At 40.1% G+C, this 25,644-nt stretch overlaps 1 protein-coding gene across 2 annotated transcripts in view; it reads right to left on the bottom strand.

Moving 5' to 3' along the window:
- rsrc1 (arginine/serine-rich coiled-coil 1) overlaps positions 1-25,644 on the bottom strand; it is a 118,230-nt gene that overhangs the window by 76,334 nt on the left and 16,252 nt on the right. Inside the window, exons 4-5 of one of the 2 annotated variants that reach the window (XM_067507954.1) lie at positions 21,047-21,250; positions 371-407 (exon numbers count right to left, since the gene is read on the bottom strand). In XM_067507954.1, coding sequence (XP_067364055.1) covers positions 371-407; positions 21,047-21,250 — 241 coding nt within the window. The remainder of the gene's footprint in view (positions 1-370; positions 408-21,046; positions 21,251-25,644) is intronic. The other variant, XM_067507955.1, reaches the window with a different exon arrangement.

Here is a 25,644-nt window from a genome sequence, read left to right as displayed (position 1 = left end):
TGTGTGTGTGTGTGTGTGTGTGGGCCCCAATGGCGTAAAAGGAAAAAGAAAGTTCTCCCTTTACACATCCATGTGCAAACAGGTATGCACACAAATCCTGCAAATATCCAAAATGAAATGCAAAAAAGACTTGATAATTGAGTGTGTGTGTTTGAGCCAAACTGGGGATGAATGAAAAGCTAAAATAAAAGCCGGACCAAACCCTGGGGGACACACTAACCTCCCTCTTTCCCTGTTTTCTCTGTGTCTGTCTGCAGGTATTCAGCTCCAATTCCAGTGGTTTCATTAGGAATGCAGATATCAAAGTCTACGAGTGTGTGTTTGTGCATGAGTGCATGGGGGGTAAAAGAGGGTGTAGAATAGAACTTACCAGATGTTCTAATCTGCTTTTGATGCTCCCGGCATCCCTGCAACACAACACAATCACCTTTGTAAATAAAGTGCTGACACAAAATGTAATTTAATAGAAATGTCACTGAATAAAAATAGCATTTTTGCACACTCAGACATCCACTGAAAAAATACACATGAGAGAGAGAGAAGAACAAATGTGTGAACATTTCTGAATATTTTAACGGATTTCACTGGAACATTACCTGTGGATAATTCTGACTAGCTGAAATTTGGGATTTCAAAAAATTGGTATTTTCTTTTTAAATCTATTTATCTAGCTATTACTTTTTCAATTAAGTCAGCGCATGGTGTGAAGCCAACAAATTAAAGCCCAATATTATGCTTTAAAATGTCTTGCTGACTTTGGCCAAAACCCCAAGATACTGCATTTACGTTTATAATAGAATAAAGTCAGAACATATTTGCATTTGTGAGGCTAACCCTACCGACGTTTGGCCATTTGGCTTAAATAAATTACCTAAACAGTTAACTTGTCAAAATAGTTGTGAATTAATGTTCTAATAACAGATTAACCAACTAACTGCTCAGAATTTGTCATTGTCATCAAAACCTATTAGAGTTTCATTTATACAGTGAGCAGCACAAAAACGGCTGTGAGAGAAACTGATCTTGATGACATCAAAAAGGTTTAGCCTAATGAAAAGAATAGGAAAAAAAACATAATGAGAAATCATCCAAATTGTTAACCTTTTAGACAGAAGTGCTGTGGGTGTTTGTGCCTACACCAGACAGAGGTTAACTAATATTGTCGCTACGCTGCTGGCAGTCCCAATATTAATTTCCAACTACAGAGAAAGAACTGGGAGCTTATTATCTGTGAATTAATAAAAAATGTGTGTATGATTATCGGGGTAGCAACAGCAGAATGGAGAGCTGAGGAAGTGGGGGAGGATAAGGGGGGAGCAGTCAGTTTTAAAAAGAGCAAATTGGCAGTAAATAATAGATGCAATTTTGGCACATTTCAAATTTGCAGCAGTGGAAATCAAAAGATCAAGAGAACACAAACAGCCCGTGTCCCCAGTCCCACCCCCACCCAACTCTGGCCCCCATTACTGACAACCTCATCCTGGCCGTGGTGTGTGTGTGTGTGTGTGTGTGTGTGTGTGTGTGTGTGTGTGTGTGTGTATGTACGGAAAGGTAGGTAGGCTTATCGACAGGCTTCAGTTGCTAATGCAAGCAGCAGAATCACAGTGTAAATCTACACCATCTCTAAAATTACATACTGTCTAAGCCATCTCACCCCACCACCCATACTTTATTCCTCCATCTATCCATCCATCCATCAGGTCATGTCCCATACACAGTGTGACCACAAACCTAGGCCATTCCCACATCATCAACATTTCTAAATAATGTTATGAAGTGATGACGGACATGATGAACAGAAATATTAACAAAAGCAGGAAAGAACTAGAAAGAGAGAAAAAAGTCATGAAGAAAAGATGTTTGCTTGTTTATTCTGTGCTCTGTCAGTGAGCCACATGCAGACAAGTCAACCACTTAAGGCAAACTTCATCTAGCTGTAATTACATTACATTCTGACAAACACCCCGCCACATTCATTATACATGACGGGCACCGAGCAACCAGACAGCAAGACATTTGTTACCGTGGTGACAGTGTGTGTAATCCACTAATGAAGCGCAATTAGTGAGAAACAATCTAACACAGGGGAGACGTAGCGCTCGATCCCTCCTCCTCTAAGCATTTACCTTTGCTTCTTCTCCCCCCCCCCCCCCCCCCTTGTACTCCTTTTTATAACCACATCTTTCTTTTTGTCTTTAAATTCTGAATTTAGCCTTTATTAAGCTCTGCACTTGCATTTAATCTCCAGCTCTTTCATTTATTGTCCTGGCTTCATCAAGGGCAAGTTGTACAGTGCTGTCCGCAACAGGGCCAAAGGGACTGCCCGGTCCATTAGACTCACATTCACACCCACACAGACACACACACACACACAGGCCATTTTAAATCCTCATCTCTCTTTTCAAAACATCATATAATCTGCTGTGGTCTTCAGGGACAGAGCTTTCGTTTTCTCCTTATCTCCCTCTCTCCCTCCCTCTATACTCTGTGCCTTCAACACAGAGGCAGCATCGATTTCTGAATTACGCCACAATATTAAATAATTAATATACTTGCCATGATTGATGTTTTGCATTAGGCCAATATTAGGTTATCAATCAAAATCCACTTGGTTTAATGTAATAATATTGAAAATGTGTCAGTGCCTGTTCATCCAATTTGTAGTGGAGGCAGGCCAGATAGTAATGGTGGTGTAGCACAAGGCCTCAGAGACACAGTGGCCTGCTTACTACAACCATAGAAGCACATTATAGCCCTGGCACACAGCAGCAGGGTGGGAGGGATGAGGAAAGCCACTATGAAGTGAACAGACTGATGTGTGATACTATGCTAACAAGGTTTGGCAGTAAGATCACCCATTTTAGTTTGTTTCCTACGGTATGCATGGAGAGACCGGGCACTGTCATAGGTGATATAATAGAGCAGATTGATCGAGTTGGTAGTTCATTCTTTTGATCCTCCTCGGGTCCCCAATAAAGGACATTTAAGCATGAAATGTAAACCACTTTAAGTAGAAGTCTGCCAAAATGTTTTTTAACCACAGACAACATTTGAATTGTCATAGTAAGAAAAGCTCAGGTGTTACTAAGAACATTATTGAAGGCTCTTTTCTGTTCAAGTGTCCCGGTAAGCTATGACATTGTGACAAAGAGCCAGAATGAATAATACTAAGACTCTGAAAGTGGAGCAGCTAGATGAAATTCATCAATCATTTTATCATATGCACCTGTGTTTTTTCTGCTGTATCAAAATATCTTCTTTATAAAATGGCACATGTAATTGTGTCCTGAGTCAAGTTTGTCAAACCGAGGGATGTAAATTGACTACCAATTAATTGTTAATAATTTTATATATATTCTTATAACCAGCAATGCAATAGATGCGGATGTACAATGTATCTCTTGTAATCGTAATTATAATTGTAATTATCTTCAGCACCTGCTTCTATAACAAGAAAGTCCTTTTTACTGCTTAATAGTAAGTATTTGCCCGAATGCCCACTGAGGCCACACAGTTCATAAAACATACCTTCTAGGTATCCAAGAAAGAAATAAGTGTCAACATGATCACGATGTTCACTGCACAGTGAACACTGCAGTAAAATGTTACAGAGCAGTAGTTTTTTAGCAGTCCTGTTCAGCTAGCTAACACTCCCAAGAGGCTTGTCTGGAGGTCCTGTCATATAAACTGGACTTTCTTCTTGGATGGAAACATTTTATAAGTCATCCACAAGCTTCTTTAGAATGGGGCTGGAGTATACAACTAGATCCCCTACCCAACTTTCCTCAGACTCAAGATGCTACTTGGATGAGCAGCAAAACAATTCCAACCAAGGACAAAGAAGTCCAGTTGACATGACTCCAACTCCAAATTTCCAAAACTTGATGACTGAGAGCCTTCACCAACATCTACAGTATAAGTCTTGGTTACCGGGGGTTTGAGTGTCAGCATCAAAGCCTTGGGATGGGGATGCTTAGGGTAAACAGCACTTTCACTTTGGTGTGCCTAATTAACACATAATGTATATGATGGGATGCATAAGTGGCATTGCCCAGTACAAAATAATATTAGATGCATTTACGACTGGTAGGAAATGCTGAATGATTTATTGAACTGATACTTGGGGCAACAGTGTTTGGTTATCACTGAAATATCTAGTAGAATATTTGAACTGCCATCAGCTAGGGTGAACAAGATGCAAATTTCCAGTAAATACCTTGCCGACTGGGGAGTTTTGTATTTTTCGCAGTTTCATAGATCGGTGGTTAAAATCTTATTAAAATTGCTTAAAATTTGCAGCCCTACTTTCAAAATTAGATATTTAAATGATTTACACAGGGCAGGCATCTTGTCAAACACTGCTTTTACACCTGAGGTCCATGATATGGGTTAGGTTCTATGTGACCTAAAAATGGCAAGTGCCTGAGAAAGTGTAAAAGAATTGAAGTTAAAAGAAAAGCTACTAGTAAATGCATTACTTTACAAATAAATAGCAGCATTGTGGAGGATTCTGATCTTAAGAATTAACTTTACCAAAATTTATGCCAAAAAAAAAAAAAAACACATTAGAGAAGAGAGTAAGAAAAGAGTAAATAATGTGAAAATGCCTCTATGACACAGGAGCAGGAGAAGCATAGAACTGCAAATGAAAAAAGGGCAGTCTGCATAGTTAATATTGTTAATATACAACATACAAAGAGTTGTTGCTAAGCCTGGCATTTTTTAAATGAATGAAATTAAATTAAAAAAAATCTGACATTTTAGCCAGTAAAACAGCCTGATAGAGAATTGAGAGTGAATCTGGGTGGGGCAGGGGCCAGAGACGGAGGGAGAGAGAGATGAATGTACTGTTTTTCCAGGAAACAGTAATTAGTTATCTGAGGTCAATTAAGTAAAGCTGGACAAACAAGTGTGAGTGTTAAACTGAGCCTTGGCAAGGTCAATAGTGACCAATTTAACAGGGCCACTGGATCCATCACACTGTCTGCATTTCTGCTTTCTCATTCCAGCTCTTTTCCCCCCTCCTCTCCCTTTTTTATCCTTTCGAATCCTTTACTTTTGCTTGTCGTCCCCTCTGTGCATTCTTACTGCCTCTATCACTCACGCTACATGTTCTGCTTCACCATGTCCAAATCCTTTTCTGGCTCTTGAGCTCTAATGAGGATCTTTAAACGGTTGCCTCATCTTACCTCATCTCCTTCCCAGTCTCTCGCCTCACCTGTCATTTTGCCCTCTCCCAATCACATGCCTGCCTCTCTTTGTCTCCTCTCTCTCCTCCGCTCGCCGGCACCCTTTTCAACCCTCACCCTCCCAAACCCCTGTGCTCTTGCTAGCAGACAATTAATTACAGGGGCAGCACCAGATGAGTTGTCATTCGTGGTCAAGTTTCTAATAATTGCATTAGGTCTTCAGGTTCTTCTAAGTTGCCCTCCACTTCTCTCATTCACCCCTATCTTTTTCTTTCTCTTCTTCTCTTTACTTGAACCCCCCCCCCTCCTCCTCCTCCTCCTCCTCCTCTTCTTCCCCACTCCTTGACACAGCAGAGATGAATATCTTTAGTCAGTCAATGGAGGCAACAGAGAGACTTAAAATGCAGAGGCAGTCATTTGATTTCCAGCTAACAGAGGTGCCCATTAGCCCAGCACTCATCAGCCATGCATTACCTCTCAGGCCTGCTCTTGTGTGGTGAACGTTTAACCCTTTCACTGTCCACTATTAGACAGGTATAAAATGTAATATTAGGCCTCCACAGGCTGCATTACACCTTTAACTGGCCCCTGTGTGTGACAGCCCCAACTTAATTGTCCTTTACTAGCAATGCTATGGTGAGGGCAGTTAGGGCAGGCTTCATTTTTACTTTATTATTGTTGTAATGAAAACTAAAATTAACAATGGCTGTTTGTGTCAAGATTTGATAGTATTTTGCTTACTAATTATAAGACTTGTGGATCGTTAAAAGTCACTAACTCTACTGAACCACAAGGTGTTGCAATGATCTATGAAGCACTATTTAACTGCACACTCCTCTGTGCTAAATCACAATGATGACTTTCAAATAGTTGTCTCATTTTATCTAAATTTATACTAAGCATAAATCAAGAATTAAACTGTCCAAAAACGTAACCTTTTCAATTGGGAAATTCCTACACATTTTTTTTGGTTTTGTTTTTTGTTCAAGTAATAACATTTAAAATAACAAAAACCTCTCAGCTCCCAACCTGTTATCAGTCAGATGGTGAGGAGAGAAGTTAAAAAGAGAAGGTGGAAAGGGAAGACAGGGCATTGTAATACAATGAAAGAGACATCATTCATAAGCTTGTGTGTGCACGAGGGCCCCATTTGCCACAGTTGCATGCCTTGTCAAGCGTGTCATTGAGCATTCATATGTTGTTTGACTGCTGATAGAATGGCAGGCATATTTATTAAAGAGTCAATGTGATGGGGACATCAGAGCAAGCATACTCACATACTCTCTTACACACACATACACGCACGCACGCACACACACACACACACACACACACACACTACTAAAACACACAATACACTAATGCACAGTCCACACTGGTGACATCTGCCTGTTTAACTAATTGAAGGCAAAAGCTTGATATTAAGCAGTCAAGCGACAGGGGATAGATGCGCACACTCACACATGCGCACACATGCACACAAAATAATACATGAGCTTAGCTTTCCCTCAGGCCTGATTGCCATCTCCATTGCTCCTTTTTAACAGGGCTGCCAATTGAAATTGAAATTGTATTCTTGTGTGTGTACTATCAGAGCTACCTTTATACGGCTAAGAGGAGGGTTGGAGGGAGACACACAGACTCACAGGAAGGGATAATGCAGGGGCAAGTCAGAGGCTGTCACTCTTCCATGCAGAACACACAATCGGGAACAAAACACAGACTTATGCGTCTATGCTTTGTGTGTAATTCAGCATGCATGTACATAGACACATCCACACATACATTCAGGGGTACATAAGATGCCCCCCTTTTCAATGACGGGGGCTCTACTTTAGCATAATCCCAGAATGGCAGAGAAAAGCAGTCTATTAAAAGTGGGCCTAACAAATTAAGCAGTTCATATTAAGTACAGTCAGTAAAAAGTCACAAAGGGAGGAACCAGAAAGGGGGAAGTTGATTTATAGCTGGCCATTCTGCTCTCTTTATACACACACACACACACACACACACACACACACACACACACACCTGTTCATATATAGCCCATATTTGTCACCTGGAAATGGACAACACAAATAAACACACAGTTTGCTTTCTGTTTCCCTTTAAGGTAAAATGTGACGCAATGTCATGTAATTAAATAGCATGTTTTGTGGCTACTGTGTTAAAAGTACTTCTAGACCAAAAATACACAACATAATGTAAGTTGCTGACACTCCTTACTAACTTTGTAGCAGGATAATACACTGAACAATTAGCACTCTCCATCAAAAGCATAATTGACGTTATTAACGAGAGGTGAAAGAGGAAGTGAGATTTTAACAAGTAGTCAAACCACCAGTAATTGTATCCTGAATGGATGAGGGTTGATTGTTTTCACTGAAATTATGTTATCGAGATTAGGCAAAGAAAGGCCAGATACTTGTGTTTACAATTTGGCTAATGTTTATCTTGACTTTGATATAAAAAAATATAATGAATTGAGCATCAGTAGGGCACAGTTGAGAAGCCATCTTTAACTCATTCCGAGGCTAGACAAACAGAACCTACATATACACACAGACAGACACACACACATATTTAAACACACAAAACATCACAGACTGAGCGCGTCTCCCTATGGACTGCCCCTATCTACCTCTTCTCAGCTTATACACACCTACTCAGTGCTGAAGGGAATTCAATCCTAGGGCCAAGTTTTAAAGGAAATTGACTTCTTTTTAGTGTGTTACATAGAGGGAGAGCAGGACAAAGACAGCGAGAGAAAAGGCAAAGGGAGTAACGGAGAGCAATCAATTTCCCTGTGGTTTCTTCAATATCCGGCGGCCCTTTTCATACCTCCCAATTAGAACCTTTCCTAATCAGAGAAATACCTCTCCATTATTGAAATGGAGACAATGACACTACCCAACATTTCCGCCTGATCCAGAACTCTGTAGATTGCAGTACTGGTACACAAAGAAAAACGCACTGGGCTGTATGGCAGGGGGGACGCTTGTGTTAAAATCACATGTGGAAATCTTTTGGCTCCCAGAAAAACTGATGGGGAACAATGGCAGCCCAGCCCAGCATCTGTCATGGCACAATATAAAAAGATGATCTTGGCACTGAACGGACAAAAAAGAAAGGAAAAGAATGAGGGAGAGAAAGAGAGAGACTGAGGGAGGAAGACAGGGGAATGGTGGGAGGGGAGGGGAAGGGGAGGGCCAGGCGAGAGGTAATTCATTTGCAAATCGGGCCCTGGTGCTCAGGTTTATTTCAAGCTGCCAGCGGGTGCCAGGAGTTAACAAGGTAATCAGTTTCAATCCTGCCCTTCAATTGTACATCACAGCCTCATCCGGAGAATACCCAGGCCTTTCTATAGGGGCAGTGGGGGAAATAGCAATCTGGCTGCCGGCTGGCTCCACACACACACACACACACACACACACACACACACACACACACACACACACACACACACACACACACACACACACACACACACACACACACACACACACACACACAGACACACCTGAAGCCAAGTGTGTACACATACACAGGCATGCACATATTTGCACAAACGATTTGTTAATAGCCATGTACTCACAACATGTAACTGTACTACATAACAATTAGTCAGCTATGGTTAGATCAGGGAAAAAGGCCAAACCTTTAATATTGCCAGTCAAACAAACATGATATTTTCACTGCTTATTTTTCAAATTTAACAGTTTTGATAACACTTTTTGGATCCAACTAAGCCAAAACATAACATTTAAAGAACCATCTCAGTGGGCTCTCAAAAGCTTTGAGAGCCCAACTTCATTACGTTTTTAAAAACTGACTAGTTAATAGATTAGTCAATGGTTTGTTATTTGCAGTACTACCAAAGCACAGAAAGATGTGGATCTATCACAGTCCTTCTCTTAGCATATTGTTTACTGTTTGTACACTTTAAACTGATGCTGCACATGTTGCAAAACCATAAACTTTTGCACTTTACGTTTTTTGTTAAAATGGTCCTGTAAAAAAACTATGATTTAAATTTTAATGACATTTACTGTAACCCTTTTTTGATCTCAATCATTTAATTGTATATTAGGAGTCATCCTTCTATGAAAACTTCCCACTTAATACATTCAACCATCTAAATGAGAAAGTGGCAGTGATGACAATGCCATTCTGAAACTAAAAGGAGGTACATACAAAATGGTAGAATAGAAACAGAACATAAACCTGTTCTAATCCTTTCTTCTTTTCTCTGTATCCCTCTCTTTAGCCTCTGTCAGCTCTAACCGGCTGGCTGAGAGGCAGTTAGCTCCCGTTATTCTCTCATCTGCATAATCAATATGACAACCTTATTTTTCTGATGCAAACAGGATTTTGCTGCTGGGCTGTGTTTGTTGGTGTGTGTGTGTGTGTGTGTGTAGGTGTGTGTGTGTGTGTGTGTGTGTGTCTGTGTGTATGCGCTCCCAGTCTGCTTCTGGCTAGCTTCAGTCATGGCCCTCTTTAGCCTTAATTAGATTAGGTGCGATTATCCCGGCTCTACCTTACAAGTGTACAGGCGGGATAAAGTGGCCACAAAGGCCAGCCTGTCACAGGGACTGGGCTCTGGTCTGCAGGTTATCAGGGTCCAGGGAGACACGCCACATACATTGCTATTCATATCATCTACACACTGTTTTCTACACACCTTTTTCCACTTCTCTTCGTACACTGATTGCCCTCTTTTCTGTGCCTGTGGTGCCAAACTGGTGGACTCATTGGCCAGGGTAAGTCTCCCCCCCCCCTTTCTGTCTGTCTGTCAGAAGACAAAACAACATGGCCCCAAGCACTCTGCAGTTTGGCCTACAGGGAGAGATGTCAGGCGTGTGTACGTGTGTGTGTCTGTACACTTGAAGTTAAAGTGGTAAAAAGAAAAGTTAACCCAAGTCTTACACTAATGCAAATTGATGAAGAAGCACAGCAAAGAATAACACACACACACACAGAAATACACAGGGGCCTGGGATAGAGTGACTGCTACAGCTCACATGACACCTTGCAAATAAAATCCTAGTCTAAAGACCTGAATGTATTCTTTTACACTCAACACTAGGGCCGAGGTTTAGACCTCAAAACTTGAAGGCACAAAATGTTTTAAAGGCATTAAATAGCAACTATCAAACACCTAGTGTTGGCAATAAATGTTTGGTCAGATTTTTAGTCTTGTTTACTTACTCTAATCAAATAAGAGCTTTTTTTTAAAAAAAAAAAACACTTTAAACCATTAAACAAAATTTGTTGCTAGACGCTTGAGAACTTCAGCGTATTTTGCTAAATGATTAAAATTGTTTTGTAGAAAAACATTTATATTTCTCAAAGCAAAGAACCCGAAAGAATACAGAAAGAAACAGCATTATTCAAAAAGTTTAAATGATACACAGCCCAACTGCATGAAAACACTCTCTATAGATCAGAGATGCCTGCAGTATGACCACATAGAAACTTTTTCTCCCAAAAGCACACTCAACATACACTAATTGTCGTGTGTGTGTATGGCTGCAAAAGCGTGCATGCCATAACACTGGCTCTAACAGCATTATTCATTCTGATTAATATGTGTTGGAAATTTTAACAAGGTGATTTGCTACTCTGTTTCGTTTTCTGAAATTTTCCCTAAAAACATTTTCCATATACAGCTCAGCACTGACAGATTTCAGTCAGCCTGCATCGACGAGTGTGTATTTAGAGCAGAGGAAGTGAATTATTTCACTGCGTTGATTAGACAGCAGTGCCCACGATATTTATACAAAACTGTACATACTTTCCATGCTGTCAGATCTGGGCATGGAGAGAGGCATGAACAGAAAGGGTAAGGGGCACATAATAAAAATGAGAAAAATAAACAAAAGCAAGGATCGGCGATAGTAAGATAGAAAGAGGAAACCAAGATGGATGTAAGTTGTAAAGAAAGAAAAGACTCAAAGAGTAAAGCTTTAGACTTTAATTGTGTTTTTAGTCCACTGATAGCAGTGAGGGACGGGCATCGCCATGATACTGGCACTAACTCAATAATAATGTGATCTTAGGTTATTGTAATACAAACTTTCTTTTCCAAATTTAGGATTCAATGAAAACCAATTAGAAGCCATTAGTATTTTGAATTTACAAACTGGACATTATCTGACATTTGCCATTTATGACATGCATGTAGAGCTAATAAGTGTAATAAAACTGTTTGATCCTTAGTGGCAAAAAGTCGACTGCAGAAGAGACTGTGCCGTGTATGCGAGTGTTCCAGGTAGAATGAGCGAGACATGTGGTAAAATAACTATATTAGAGAACTGACTTGCTAGCTGGCGAGAGAGCAAGAAAGAGCGCTTGAGAGTGAAGGACAGCAGGAGCGAGTGAGACATTAGTACAAATGAATTAAACATCGGCACAGAGATCTAAACTTCAGCTGAAAAAGTGGCAGGCTAAATGAATAAGAGGGGAGGAAGGCAGGAAGGGAAAGGGAAGAGACTTCATGGCTTCATAAATTTCTGGCGGTGACTCAGTGTTCAATACGAGCTGTGTGAGACCACAAACTATCAGTGACACAAATACGCTGTCGCTTGTGTGATTGGTAACTGCACTCGTAACTCTATTGTTTCAGCTCATTTCGGTGTAAAAGAAAACACTGTGAAAATGTCTGGTGATTTGAAACCTTGACTGAGAATCATTATTATTTGCTTCTCTCAGGCAATATTTACTTCCACAACTGAGTCATAGTACTTAACTGTATGTCTGGAATGCTGTTTACTCAGTCTAAAGCAGGTATTCTTGTAATGATCAATGCCATTAGGCAGGACCCGCGGAGCTGTATTTCTGTCTCAGAGCAGCAGAGGTCAAATGCATGACGAAAGGTACTCTCCACTAACTGAAAACTCTCGTCTGCTCCTCTCCCTGTCTATCTATTGTTCTCTCCCTTCTCTATGTTACTTTGTCTGCTCTTTCCAACTAAAGAAGAACATCTCTCTCTATAATGTATTCTCACTCTCAGTCTCTCATGAAGACTTCAGTCAACACCTTTCCTTGCCCCTGGTGCAGATGAATAAGCACTAGAGTCTGGAGAAAATTAAACATTAACGGTGTGTCTCTTTTACACATCATTCTCCATAACAATCTTCTCTTTTAGCTCCCCTCCCTGCCTTCAACACCACTCTGCTTCCTCCAAAGCAAACTACCTAGTTTTTTTCCAGTGAGAGAGGGAAAATACTGAGGGCAGAAAAACATATTTTGCAGACAAGCACATTTACATAACCCTCCTAAATCGGAGCTGGCCTGTCATGTTTGCTGCTCATAACCTGCTGCTTATAATCCTGCCTGCATCCTTTTCTGATCCATAAAGCAGAACGGCGAGCCACTTCAACAGCAGCCAGGGTTGCCATCAGTAGCTCCTGCTAAGACAGGGCCGTAAAAAGAGGAGAGGGACTGAAAATAAAAGAGAGGAACAGGGTAATTGGATTGGGGGATCTTCTATTTGGCCGGGTCTGGTCTCTGTCATCACGCTCCAGGCCTGGCTTCTGTCAGTGCCTACAGCAGGCCTCAAACACATCAACACACAACACAAATCTGAACGTCTTACAGGGCTAAAACGCTATGCAGTTCAGAAGGCATACTGTCCTGTGCAACACAAAAACCTGCAGCACGTCTAGTTTGTTTTTTTTTAAATGCGTGTGAAGGTTTGCATATTCCTTTAGCAACTCACTAAATGGTTAAACAGATTACAGAGTGCACTAAGTGGATTGTCACAGCTCTCTATCGCTCACTTGGGGTGTCTCTCCTGAGATTAAAAGTGGCCAGATCTTCCCTCTCACACACACAAACAAATGTGCACACAGAGCACAGGGATACGTAGGTCAGCTAGACACAGACAGACTTTCATACAGTAACTAACAAAAAAAGCTGCCAATCTATGATTCTGTCAGCTGCTCCTAAGCTTTTCTGATACTTTCTTATTAAATGCTCAAATGTGTAAGTCTATTATGTAAGCATATTAAATCTAATACTTAGAATCATAATTGAAGTTGACTGGTGTCATTCAGTAGGTTTCCTTACAACACCTGAGTCATTTTAAAGTTCTCACCTTTTCAATTTCTTATTTGGTTGTAGCACACATGCCTAAGAGTGTTGCTTAATTACCTGAATCTGTAACAAACTGCAGCAGCCTCAATCTAGCCACATAAATGTATTTTACCCCAAATTTTCTATTAAATTCAGGTCAGCATTTCATTATTCATTGTTTAATCTGTCATGGGGTACTATCAAAAACCAAGAAAAAAGTTTTTTCACCAATGGCCTTTTTTTTTTTATTTTGGCATGCTTTGGAAAAAAAAAAGGGCAGATAAAAAAAAACAAAACAGGCACTGCCATTAAGAAAAATAGTAGTTTATCACTTTCAAGGCCCAGACCCTAAAATCTGGCCTGATTTCCCACAGTAAAACATAAATAATGCATTATAATTTAGCCATGTCTCAATATCACTTTTTAACACAGCACGTACAAGTTTTTAAATTTGTGTACTTTCCAATACCCAGTACCGATACGAGTACTAAACTGTTGTGCTTCTATTATGAGTCAACTGCACAGTTACGCTGATGAGAGATACTGGCAGACACTGCTGGTCCAAATAGTAGCATGGGACGCAAATAAAGACAAACTAAGACCTTTAAAGATTGGACAGTTCCCACTTAAACTCCATTTCATTCCTTGTAAGAGATGTGTACTCTCTAACAGTCTGGAAGGAGCACAAACCTGACAACTGGAAGATCTGAGGTAGACAAATCTACAAATCCTGCCTGTTCTTCTGCCAAAACTAATATGACTAAGCAATATTTTAAAAAGAGAGCAACTTTGCTGAAAAGGACAAAAATAAAATAAAAAGACAAAGGCAAAGATTTGAGATAAGATGTTTGATGGAGGTCATGGACTGTAGAGTCTACAGAAGAATAATAACAAAGCAAACTTCTGGTAAAGCTCTAGATACTGTAGATCCCCTGAAGTTGTCGCTGATTAACTTTTATCATCATCTTAAAACACCTCAAAAAGACAGACATTGTTCCACCTTCACCTACCTGCTCAAGTAACACATGTTAACATATTATTGAGTGCTGTATCAGAATTCTGAGTACGAGTACACAAGGGCAGTATCAGAGCCGACATCCAATACTGGTATTGGTTTCAGGTTAACCCGATTATCAATGTCAGCATTTGGTCATGATCATAGACCGAACACACATCTGCACACTTACATATTTCATGTCCACAATCCTTTTCCATTTGAGAGTATATCAGGTAATTCCAAGCAATCTGAAGTCACGTATCGAGACAGGCCAGTATTTATAAGCCTTTCACATTAAAAGAGGGTCGTCTGAATGCTGAGACAATATGTTGTAGGGCTAGAAGTTGCATACGTACTTTAAATTAAAGCAATTCTATAATAATTCTATTTCAAATTTACTGTGTTACTGTCCGGTTTGGAGCAAAGTTATGGAGTTAAGCCATATGATATTTATGAACCAATTCAGACCAGTGGCAAAAGCAGGTTTGTCTTGCATAACTGCGTATGTCTCAACAAGGCATTTGTCTGTCTCGTTTAAATATATGTCCATTTACTGAAGAACGAGTTGATATGGCCCTTTTACATCAAAACTGTGGCCATTATCTGCATGAAAGAATACAATACACTGCTTTGTGTTTGCACGTGTTTTTCTAATGGGGCCTGTCTGTGTGTGAGCGCACTTTGCCCACCTTTTGCATGTCGGCATCACTTCTCTTTCACCCACCCTTATGCAACCACCCAGCCCCCTTCCCAAACACAGACACACACTCACAGAGAGACTCCTACTGCTCTTCAGCTTCACCCACATCTCATCTTGCTCCTGGCCACTAGGCTACCTCCCTTGACACACACACAAATAAAACACACACTTACAGCTCACTGATTTAAGTCAATGTGAGTGTATCCTAACCTTCCAAGGACGCCGTTTGAAGTCTCTCTTACCTCCCCAGACCCACTCCCAGAGCCAGACACAGCCTAGAGTCCTGCAAGAGTGGAGACAAACACATTCATACACAGCCAGTGGTCCCATCCACACCACCCATACACGCACTCCCAACAGGCTGAGAGGATGCCGCAGGCAGGGGCTACATTTGCGCAAACACACACAAACACACTTTCTTTCTCTGTGTATTACCAACACTAATGAGCTGTTAGATGTTCAACAGAGGCAAAGAAGCAGACAATCATTTCCTCAGAGTGAGGTAAAGAGGGAGAGAAAAATCAACCATACTGAGGGTGTATGTGTGTCTGTGTGTGTGTGTGTGTGTGTGTGTGTTTGTGTGTGTGTGCTTGTGTCTAGGGTCTTGTTTTATTTTCTCTCTGCCTCACAGCATCTAGGCTTCCAGAGGTTAAGGCTGTGCAATGGAGCACAGCTAGCCAAACTGTGGCCTGCGGGTCCTGCCGGGACCCCTGTGGTGAGGCTGAATTTTGTTTAGCTTGTCAAGGGAAAACGCAGTAATGAGAGGAATTACTAAACAATCACATGCACAGAAAGAGATGGAAATGGGCAGGGTGGTAGGGATGGCTCTTAGACATTAATGTCAAGAAAAACATGCTTCATGTTTAAGACTTTAAAAAAAAGATGTCCACCCTCATCTAAACAGGCTATTTCACAGGCGTGAACAATGGATGCTGACCTTGCTAACAGAGAAAAACTTAATAATTGTTTCATAGACAAAGACATCAAAAATGCTTTAATGAAAGGCAGACAGACATTTCATTTCTTTAACCCTAAGCTCATTATACCAACTCCAGTTTTACATGTGCAGGGAAAAGACGGCTCCCATCTGCCATGAGAGGTCTCTGTGCTGCTCTCTCTTCACTGACCAGCCTCTGCTTATTTCTCACTCAAATGACATTAAATTGAGTCAGATAGACCAACAGTCCTCCGTTGACCCTGCACAGACAAGGAGTTCAGCCTAATTGGACAGACCTCTCTGACTGAGGATGTGGAGTATGGCAAGCAATCCACGTTCCTCCACTACCATGACGATCCGTTATAGAAGAAAGCAAAGGTCAGAACACTCAAAGGAAAGAATGATGACTTCTAGCAGACAAATTCTTGGACAAAGGAGTCAAGTTTGAGGAGGTTGGACATGGAAAGGGAAGGGACAAGTGTGACAATACATGCATTTATGTGTATCTGTGCATGAACATTAAGAGAGATTTTCATCCTTATTCTAAAACCAAACTCCTTCTAGCCTGATCAAAGCCTAAAGCACTGCAGCACTTAATGAAGCCAAAACCTTTTGAAACACTTTCTTAAAAAAAAAAAAAAATGTATATACTTTTTTTTTTTCAAAAAACCTCATCTTCTATGGAGAAATGCCAATCTGTTAAGATCAGACTCTACATTTCTGGTCTTTAATAAGAGGTGACAATTGGGTCAGAACATAAGGTGAATAATGCCATTACATTAAAATTATTCTTCTGTCAATTATCTGCCTGGGGGCAGGTGTGCACTTGTTAAGATAACGCAGCCTTGTTTCTCCGGCTCTAATGTAGAGAGAAAGGTAAAAAACACCGATAAACAGCATTAATGAAAATCAACCACTCCTGACTCAAGCCACAAAGAACTTTAAAGAAAACATCCGGTCATCTCACACGGAAGTTGTAAATTAAAAATAAGTTGTGAGTTCAATAATGAACAATACTAATACTCGTTACTGCTGACAGGTATGTCAAGAGTTTGCTCAATTGAATAAAGTAAAAGGTTTAAAAGCGCTTCATATTTGTGATTAGCAGGAAAATGTCTATCCTAGTAGTAATACAAATTTGTGTGATGCTGCTGTTTATAACATTTATTGTCACAAAAAATGATTAACTGCCAGCATGTCATTGTTTCACAAATTAGTCAAAAAAATCTATGAGTAAGCAGAGAACTTGAAACAGATTCTTTAAACTGGTAAGCACCCTAAGTAATAGATGTAGAGATCACTTTTTGCCTATATCCTCTACAAAAATAAAAAAGGAAAAAAGGCCTGATCTGAACATCAAATATCCAGGTTTAGAAGGTCTGAAAAACAGTGCAACAATACCCAGTATTATATCATTTAAAAGTGTTAAGTAGTTCGGGTTAACGTCAATTTAACACGTGGAACACACCACTTATCATTTACTGGGCTGATATTTGAGGACATCTGATCGGGCTATGGGGGTACATCAGACAAGGGTGAGAACTACTAAAGTATTTAACTCAGTGCCCTCTTTTAATGAAGAGTTTAGTGCTGTTAAATTCTTAAAAAAACCTCTTATGTTCTCTCTGTAAATACAAAGGCAGAGGATCACTCACAGCAAAGCTGACCTACTGACCCTGTACACTAGTCTGGGTAAACACACACACAGAGACCCACAATCATCCACTTACCCTTTGCCACTGGTGAAAAGCAACAAGATCTTTTAACAGCAGCTCGTCTTTTTCAATAAATTTTGCATGAAAACATGCTGCTGGAGCACCAAGTTGCCTGCTGTCATACTAGAGCGGTGTTAAATGTTTAATGACGACAACACCCACACACGCGCGCACACACACACACACACACACACACACACAGCCAGTGCCAGGGTGCCTCTCTGAGGGGACCCTCTTTCATCCTGACAGACACTATAAAGCTCCTGAACCTCTTCCCCACCCCCACCTCCACCATCAACATTGAATTGCTTCACTACTCCCCTACCAGCCAGCAAGAAAATCTGGATGTAAATCAGGTTGGAGTGTTACAGTGTGTGTAAGTAGTGAGGATCAGGGGCCTCACTTAAAGAGCCTACCCCATCACCATTAAGAGTAGAAAAAGAATGAGACAGAGAAAGAGACAGAGAAGGAGACAGAGGGAAAAAGGTGGCTTGACGAGCTATATGGTTGAAAAGAAAAATATATTCCTGAAACATATCTCACTGCTTCTGGTAAAAGAGGAGTCATTAGGCACCTAAACTAGGGCAAAACAGGAACAACTGTATCAAGCAGATTTTAGACACTGACAAGATGATATCAAGGTCCACGAATAGACCAACTTAATTTCATGTCAGTCATTCGATTTTAGTTTCTACTGAAAAACTTAAAGTTAAGTTCATTTAATTTCACTAAAAATAAATGAAATGCCAACAAGTAAATTACAGTGTATATCTGGGTAATGATCACAGAAGAGTAAGTGGCTACCCAATACTGTTTTATTTACAAGACCTAAAACAAGATTTATTTTTATTCATTATTTTATTATGTTATTAATGTAAAATTACTAAAATAAGAACATCAAAATGTATATGTGTGTGTGTGTGTGTGTGTGTGTGTGTGTGTGTGTGTGTGTGTGTGTGTGTGTGTGTGTGTGTGTGTGTGTGTGTGTGTTAACTTGTATGATGACAGGCCAGTTTATTCAAAATCTATTTTACCATCAAACCTCCACAGGCCTAAGTAATTTGGAATGCCAGATAGCAGGACAGACCATTTGAAATATATCAATGCTGCCACAGGTGGAAATGCATGCATGCACACACAAACGAACAAGCTTACTACGTACATCACAAACACAAACACACATAGACAAGCTAAAGCAGGGTCAGAGATAAAGAGATTCCTATCAATGCTGAAGGATATTGAAGCCTTAATAAGAAAATATATATAGTCTGCTGGCCTTACATTTCAGTGTTAGCTTTATTTGTTTTACTGATATGTATCTAAGAAAGCCAATATGTAATTGCTTCAAATAAATGGAACACATTTTCTTCAAAAGCAAATCTTCATGTTCTGTTCACAGAGAGAAATTTCGAGGCACAAGGTTTTCATTGATGACCAATGAAGCCTCTTTAAGGATGGGGGGGGGAATGTGCTAAATATGTGAAAAATGCATTACAGAATAAGGCTTTTATTAAGTAAATATACACAACTTAACTGAAGTATTTTTCAAGGACCATTTATGTTTACACACTGTCTAATTCAAAATAAACAAGAAACAATAGAGGGCAGAACAGTGGTGGAGTGTTTAGTGCTGCTGCCTCACAGCTAGAAGGTCCCTGTTTCGAAACCCTGGCTTGGCTGTTACCTCTGTGTGGAGTTTGCATGTTTTCCCCGTCCTTGCATGGGTTTCCTCCCACAGTACAAAGACATGCAGGTTATGTTGTCTATCAGTTTATGCCTCTCTGTGGTATCCCTGAGATAGGCTGGAGACTTGTCCAAGGTGTACATCACCTCTCGCCTTATGACAACTGGGATAGGCTCCAGCACCCCTTTGTGACCCTCAATAGGAGAAGGTGTTACATATAATAGATGGATGGAGGAAACAATAGCTAATTATTATGTAAATGATTAATATTTATTTCTACCGGTTTCTACAGTTGTATCTATGTACAGTACTTGGCCAAAATCTTAGTGAAGATTCACTGTCAAAGATACTTTTTTCTCAGTAATTAGCATCTTAATGAGATACAGCAGCACGACATTTCTAGAAGCTTGTATAACTTGTGCTGTGACAAACTGACAGTGATGCACAAGCAAACTCGAAAAAAAAAAAAGTTCTTAGATGTAATGTGTTTTTGTCTCTTAGGGTCTATGCTATAGTGATTGGTTTCATCATCTGACTGCACCGTTGCATCAAGAATACATCTGAGGAATGAAGAGCATTTTTAGTGAGATCAAATGTCCTAAAAATCACAAATTGGCATTTGGCTATTACTGCATATTTCTGTCCTGAGAAAAAATTTTGAGCAGCTATTTTCTAGGTTTTTCACTGAATTTACTGTTTTCTGCCTACCAAGTTCATTTGCAGCCAAAGCTTTATTTTCACTTTATTTAAGTATCTATTTGTTTCAAGAGACTGAAAACGGAATTATCATCTGCATGTCTATGTCTATGCTTTCAAAATATGCAGTTAATTGTAAATTATCTGTTAAACTCGTCTTGCTAACAGAGACTAGACAATAACTTTGGATAGTTAATTTAAGAGACTCAAGTCTCTTAAAGACATGTAGCAAAGCAGCAGGTCTCTCTCACTTGTGGGATCTATGGGATGATACACACATCTGGGCCATTCAATATGACAAACAACAACTGGGTACCAGTCATATTACAGTGGCCTCTAATTACATCAGAGCATGAAGCGTTGGGGAAGTGATCGAGGGTGCTATTCTGGTTGAGGCAAAGAGAGGCCTCTAAGGTAGTTAGACCTGTATTAGAGTGTACCGCTTTTAAAATATACACTATGCCGAAACTGTTCCTGGTGTGCATTACAGCCGTTAGAAGGCATAAGCTTTCAAGTGAAGGTGTCGTTTGCCAACTTTTCTCACCTCATTATTTCTTGGGTTTTTTTCCTGGCATGGGCACTCAATACAGCGGAGATGCATATGATCTTGTTATGTTTCCAGACTTATTGCAGCTGGGTCCACAGGGTGAAAAATGGAGCTACAGACATCAGGCATCATCTGATGACCAAAAACATTCTCAAAAACTGAACCTGTGCAGCAGTCCCACCTAACATCTATTCTTATTTCAATGTGACATCTTCTCTTACATCGGCGAATCATATCACATTACAAAGACAGTGTCAGCGAATGCTTGATGGCAAGGAGAAACAGAAAAAGAAAGGGACTGATGGATTGATGGATGAAAGCATCAAGTGATGGATGAATGTAGGGAGAAGTTGACAATAAGCTTCATATTTATGTCTGTACTATTCTGACCAATATATTCTTATTCTCCTGTGTAGTATACAGTTTAGACGGAGGTGGGCCGACCTAACATTTGTTTGGTACATCAGTGTCCACCTGTGCATGTGTAGAGTCAATCATCACGTACCCTTTTTTCTCGGCCTTGTCTTTACTCTTGTCCTTCTCTCGGTCTCTTCCTCTGTCCCTGTCCTTCTCTTTCTCTTTATCCCTCTCGCGGTCATGGCCCCTGCGTCTGCTTCGATCCCGCTCTTTGCTGCGGCTCCTTCTGTGACTGGGGCTGCGGCCCCTTTTGTGACTGTGGCTGCCCCTCCGGCTGCGGCTGCCGCTCCTGCTGTGATGCCGTTGGTGGCGAGAATGAGATATGAAAGAGATGAAAAGTTAGAAGACATGCTTGAAATTAGAGCTAACGAGCCACTGATTATATAAAAAACATAATACAATGCATTAATTCCCTTTTCCTCTTCAATGTTTGCAACACTCAATACTCGGAGTTTAATAATCAACAAAAAAATAAATAAAATCTAGCTTTTTCACTGCCTCGTCTTCCTCCACTTCAGATAATGATTGCCTGTGTTTCCCAGAATGCCTCTTGATCACTCCCAGGAAATGTGTCTAAGATTGTTTCACAGCTGTCACTTACACATATGTGTGACAGGAAACAGAAACAGCAATAATAGGAGCAATGTAATGAGTTCCCACAGAACACTCTTCTGTGATTGATTTCTCCCTCTATAATTGCAGAACTGTACTATAATTATTACAAAATACAAGAATACAGTACTGAAATGTAAATGATATCCAACCCAACACAAGGCCAACTTCGATGAGTGTGACTCTGCTTATACAAACACATAAAATCTATTAACACCTGCATCTGTTAACAGAACTTATAATAAAATAAAACTCAATTGGAGTGATTTTTTTTTTCTTTTTTTAAAGAAGACAAATTCATCCTTCATTGTATGGCAATAAGAATACAGTCCATCCAGACACTGTAGAAATGGAGCCAATTAGAGGCGGGCTCAGAGAGAGGCCTGTCCTCTGTATTGATCCTGACACTCGCCCTCTGGTCTCAAAAAGATTTACAGTGGGAGATTTACTCTGTTAGTTATGATACACAAACACACACATACACACAGAGACGCACTATTAAAACACTAACAAACACAGAATTGTAAGTGCAACTCATACCACAATGTTGTGCAATACAACCATAGAAACAAATGCCCAAAGTATAACCACTTATTCTCTACATGTGCTTCAATTAATGGAGTCAAAACCACTCAACATATTCTTATCAATTGTGTGTGCTGGTAATGTGTGGGGTGAGTGGGAGTTTGAATCCCCAGTCATTGTGTGTGTGTGTGTGTGTTGGTGTGTGTGTGTGTGTGTGTGTGTGTGTGTGTGTGTGTGTGTTTGTGGGGAAGGACCGTGATTTGAAACCCCAGTAGAAATCGTCAGAGAAGCCGTTATTTTCCATCATCTATCATTTTATTGATTTGTCTATAAAAACAGTCAAACCTGCTGTCCACGAGCTTTATTGCTTTCCCCCCTTTATTAGTTTGCAGTTTGGGACATCCACAGCTGTCTCTCTCCCGACAGAAAACTAATCGTTTTCTTCAGACGCCTGTCACCATCCTAACAGACAACACTCTGACAACTGTTGCAATCAATTAGGCTGGGGCAATCCTGATCACTTGAGAGTTAGCTGCACTATTTCAAGCTCTCTGTGAATGACAATGTCTCTCTTCTAGAGAGAAAAAACTAATTTGGGAACAATAAAGTGCAATCCGCAGTAACGCTGGATCTATTGCATGGGCAAAGGTCAGATGACAACCGCTTTTGTTGAAACATCAACAAAATTGACAAATACTATGGCAAACGCATCAATTTTAATTTGGAAAGTTGAATCCCACATACAATTAATATATTTTTTCTAAACAAAGAAACAATATTTTGGAATATTTTTTATTATATCATTGATTATTTGTTTTAACAACAATCCACATAGAAAATAATTTTTTCTTTTTACATTTAAGGCAGTTTAAGGCATGTCTCAAGTGATTAATCAATTACCATTTCTTTTCCCCACAGTCTAGTCTCACTGCATTCTGCAGAACAGACATGAAGGCAGCCACCCTGGGGTGACAATCGCAAATAATTATTATGAAGCCTCAGATTCAGAGATAGAAGTGAAATCAGTTATCAGTCACAGGACATTTGATTTAGCACGTTTAATGCATTGTTTACTGGAGGTGCGATTAGCCTATTCAGAAAATCACAGCTAATGGAAAAAGGAAAGAAAAAACATTGGCATTTTTTGGGTTTGAAGTCTCCTGGCGAGATAATCCATCAATGGCCCAAACAGACCTTGGAATGAGTGAATCTATGTGTTGACAATGCCTTCATATGTTTGTAATCAACAGTACATGAGGGGAAATACAACAGAGTTGCACTGTTCCAAGTCTGAGTCTTATATTTACAGCCAAGCAAATTGTGGCCAGAAGCAGCAGATGCAATAAACACAATCTCTTTCTTTCAGTTTCTCTGTCTCTGTCTGCCTCTCCCTTTCTCCCTCTGATGGCAAAGAAAACAGCCCACTTCTGGGTTGTGCAGCAAATTAAATTTACTGTAGTTAATAGAGTGAGCCTATGCTGCTAAATGTCAATTTCCTGACCAAGTCCTTCCCCTTGGAGAATGATTAGCCAATTTGAGGCTGGGGATAAATGGGCTAATGCAGGACACACACAGATAAACAGCCACAGTTGGACCCCATGCCAAGCCCTTCCCCTGTTTTACATTTTATTGGGCTTATTATCTCCAGGGAAAATGGTTCCCCCTATGGCCTAAACATATTTTCATTTCTAATAAAAGGCCCTTGCTGGTTGCCCCATGTACTGTAACCCCCCACCCCCATACACATACTGCCCCCCTCACACCCTCCTTCCTCCATTCCTCCCTCGTTTTACCATTCAATCCATTGAATCTGAGCTTTGCAATTGGCTGGGACCATTTTCCTGGTGAATTATCAATAGAGTAATTATGCTGCATGTTGGGAGCTGGCTGAAGCTTATCGGCACTGACCCCCCAACATGTGCCAGGATATGATCCCTCACCACAGCCCATTGGGGTAATTATGTGGTTGGGTGTGAAGCTGGATGGTGTGTTACCCTTATCAGTCTGTATTCCATTTCTGTTTTCACTGAAAATTGGACATTAATGGCAGCTACGAGATACCACTAGTGTCAGATACAGGTAAATGTCTCCAGTGGAATCTGATCCCAGTTAATCATTATTCATACTATGCAGTAGGAGAACAAGGAACAAATGAACACACACACAAAAAGACCAATTATCCTCACCATTTCCTTAACCTTACCTTGCACATATTCAAGCAGTAGTGACTGGCATTTACATTGTTCATCCATTTTCCCAATGATAATCTTGTGTGACTAAAGACAAAACAAAGTTCATGTCCATGCTGAATTTGTCCCGTGTGAGAAAACGCCCACATTCCTGCTGAGAACATAAGTGAGCCAGTATTGCCCAAAAAAGCATCCCTGTCCATTAAGCCAGAGCGGTGCATTAGTGGTTAACGGCTATGTAACTTTAAGCCCATTTTGCTTGTCAGTGGATGCTTGTGTCAATGTCCCGGGTGTGACCAGTCTCTTTCTACAACATTACACTTTATGCTAGACATAGGCTGTCATATGTTGCCTTTAGCATGGTCTTCACAGCTCAGTCAGATCAGGTGGTTGACTTGGACAGTCAAGGATATTCCACGTCTTTGGTTGCTTTGGCCATACGATTGGGATCATTGTCCCGCTGAATGATGGAATGTTGTCCAATTATTTTAAAAGCATTTAGCTGAATCTACGTAAGTGCACATACATCTGCACCATCCTGTTTTTTCATCAGCATTAGAATCATCAATATATACCACAGGAAGCTATACATGTCCAAGCCATAACAGAATCGTAACCACAGATCAGCATGTGCTTTGGATCATGAGCCATTTCTTGCTCTTTTTTTTTTCTTTACTTTCCACACTTTACTTCTTTCATCATTTTTTATTTATTTGTTAAGAGAACTTGTTTCTAAACTCTGTTACTTTCTTTTGTACGGTTTTGTGACCAGTAGTGGGTACCAGAAAACTGGAGATTTTGGACATGATTCCTCATTTTTAACTAAGTTAATAAATCAAAATAACGGTTATCATTTACAGAAAAATAATAATTAGCTGCAGTCTGTATCAGTTGATATCCTATTTTAAGTTACAAGGCTATCCTCTACTACACTGGAAAAACTTCAAAATTGAAAAGAAAATCCAGTGGAACTGAGGCTAGCCCAGTAGTGCTGCACAAATGATTTAACTATTAATTACAACATTTAAAGCCATGTGCCTTTAAACAACAAGAAATGTTGGACAGAACTTACAAAGAAAGTACTAATGGTGCTCCACTCTAAACTGGCCATACACACTATAGCACATTCTTTTCTGACCAGCTACTCCAAGTTAGAGTGTGCTTGTCACTATTAAGATGTGATTTTGAAAGCCCAACATTTAAAACCTTTCTACTGTCCATGCTGTATTTTTTAGAGTTTTAACCAACTCACCCATCTGATAGTGCTATCAAATAACGATAAGAGATTTAACTATTTTCCAGCCACACACAAACAAAGACTAAAAAGAGGCTTGCCAGTTGACTTTTCCAAGTAATAGAC

The sequence above is a fragment of the Channa argus genome, chromosome 6, assembly GCF_033026475.1.
Source record: "Channa argus isolate prfri chromosome 6, Channa argus male v1.0, whole genome shotgun sequence".
In the NCBI taxonomy this organism is placed as follows: domain Eukaryota; kingdom Metazoa; phylum Chordata; class Actinopteri; order Anabantiformes; family Channidae; genus Channa; species Channa argus.
Note: the sequence above shows the minus strand (reverse complement) of the source record. Positions and strands in the feature narration are given on the sequence as shown.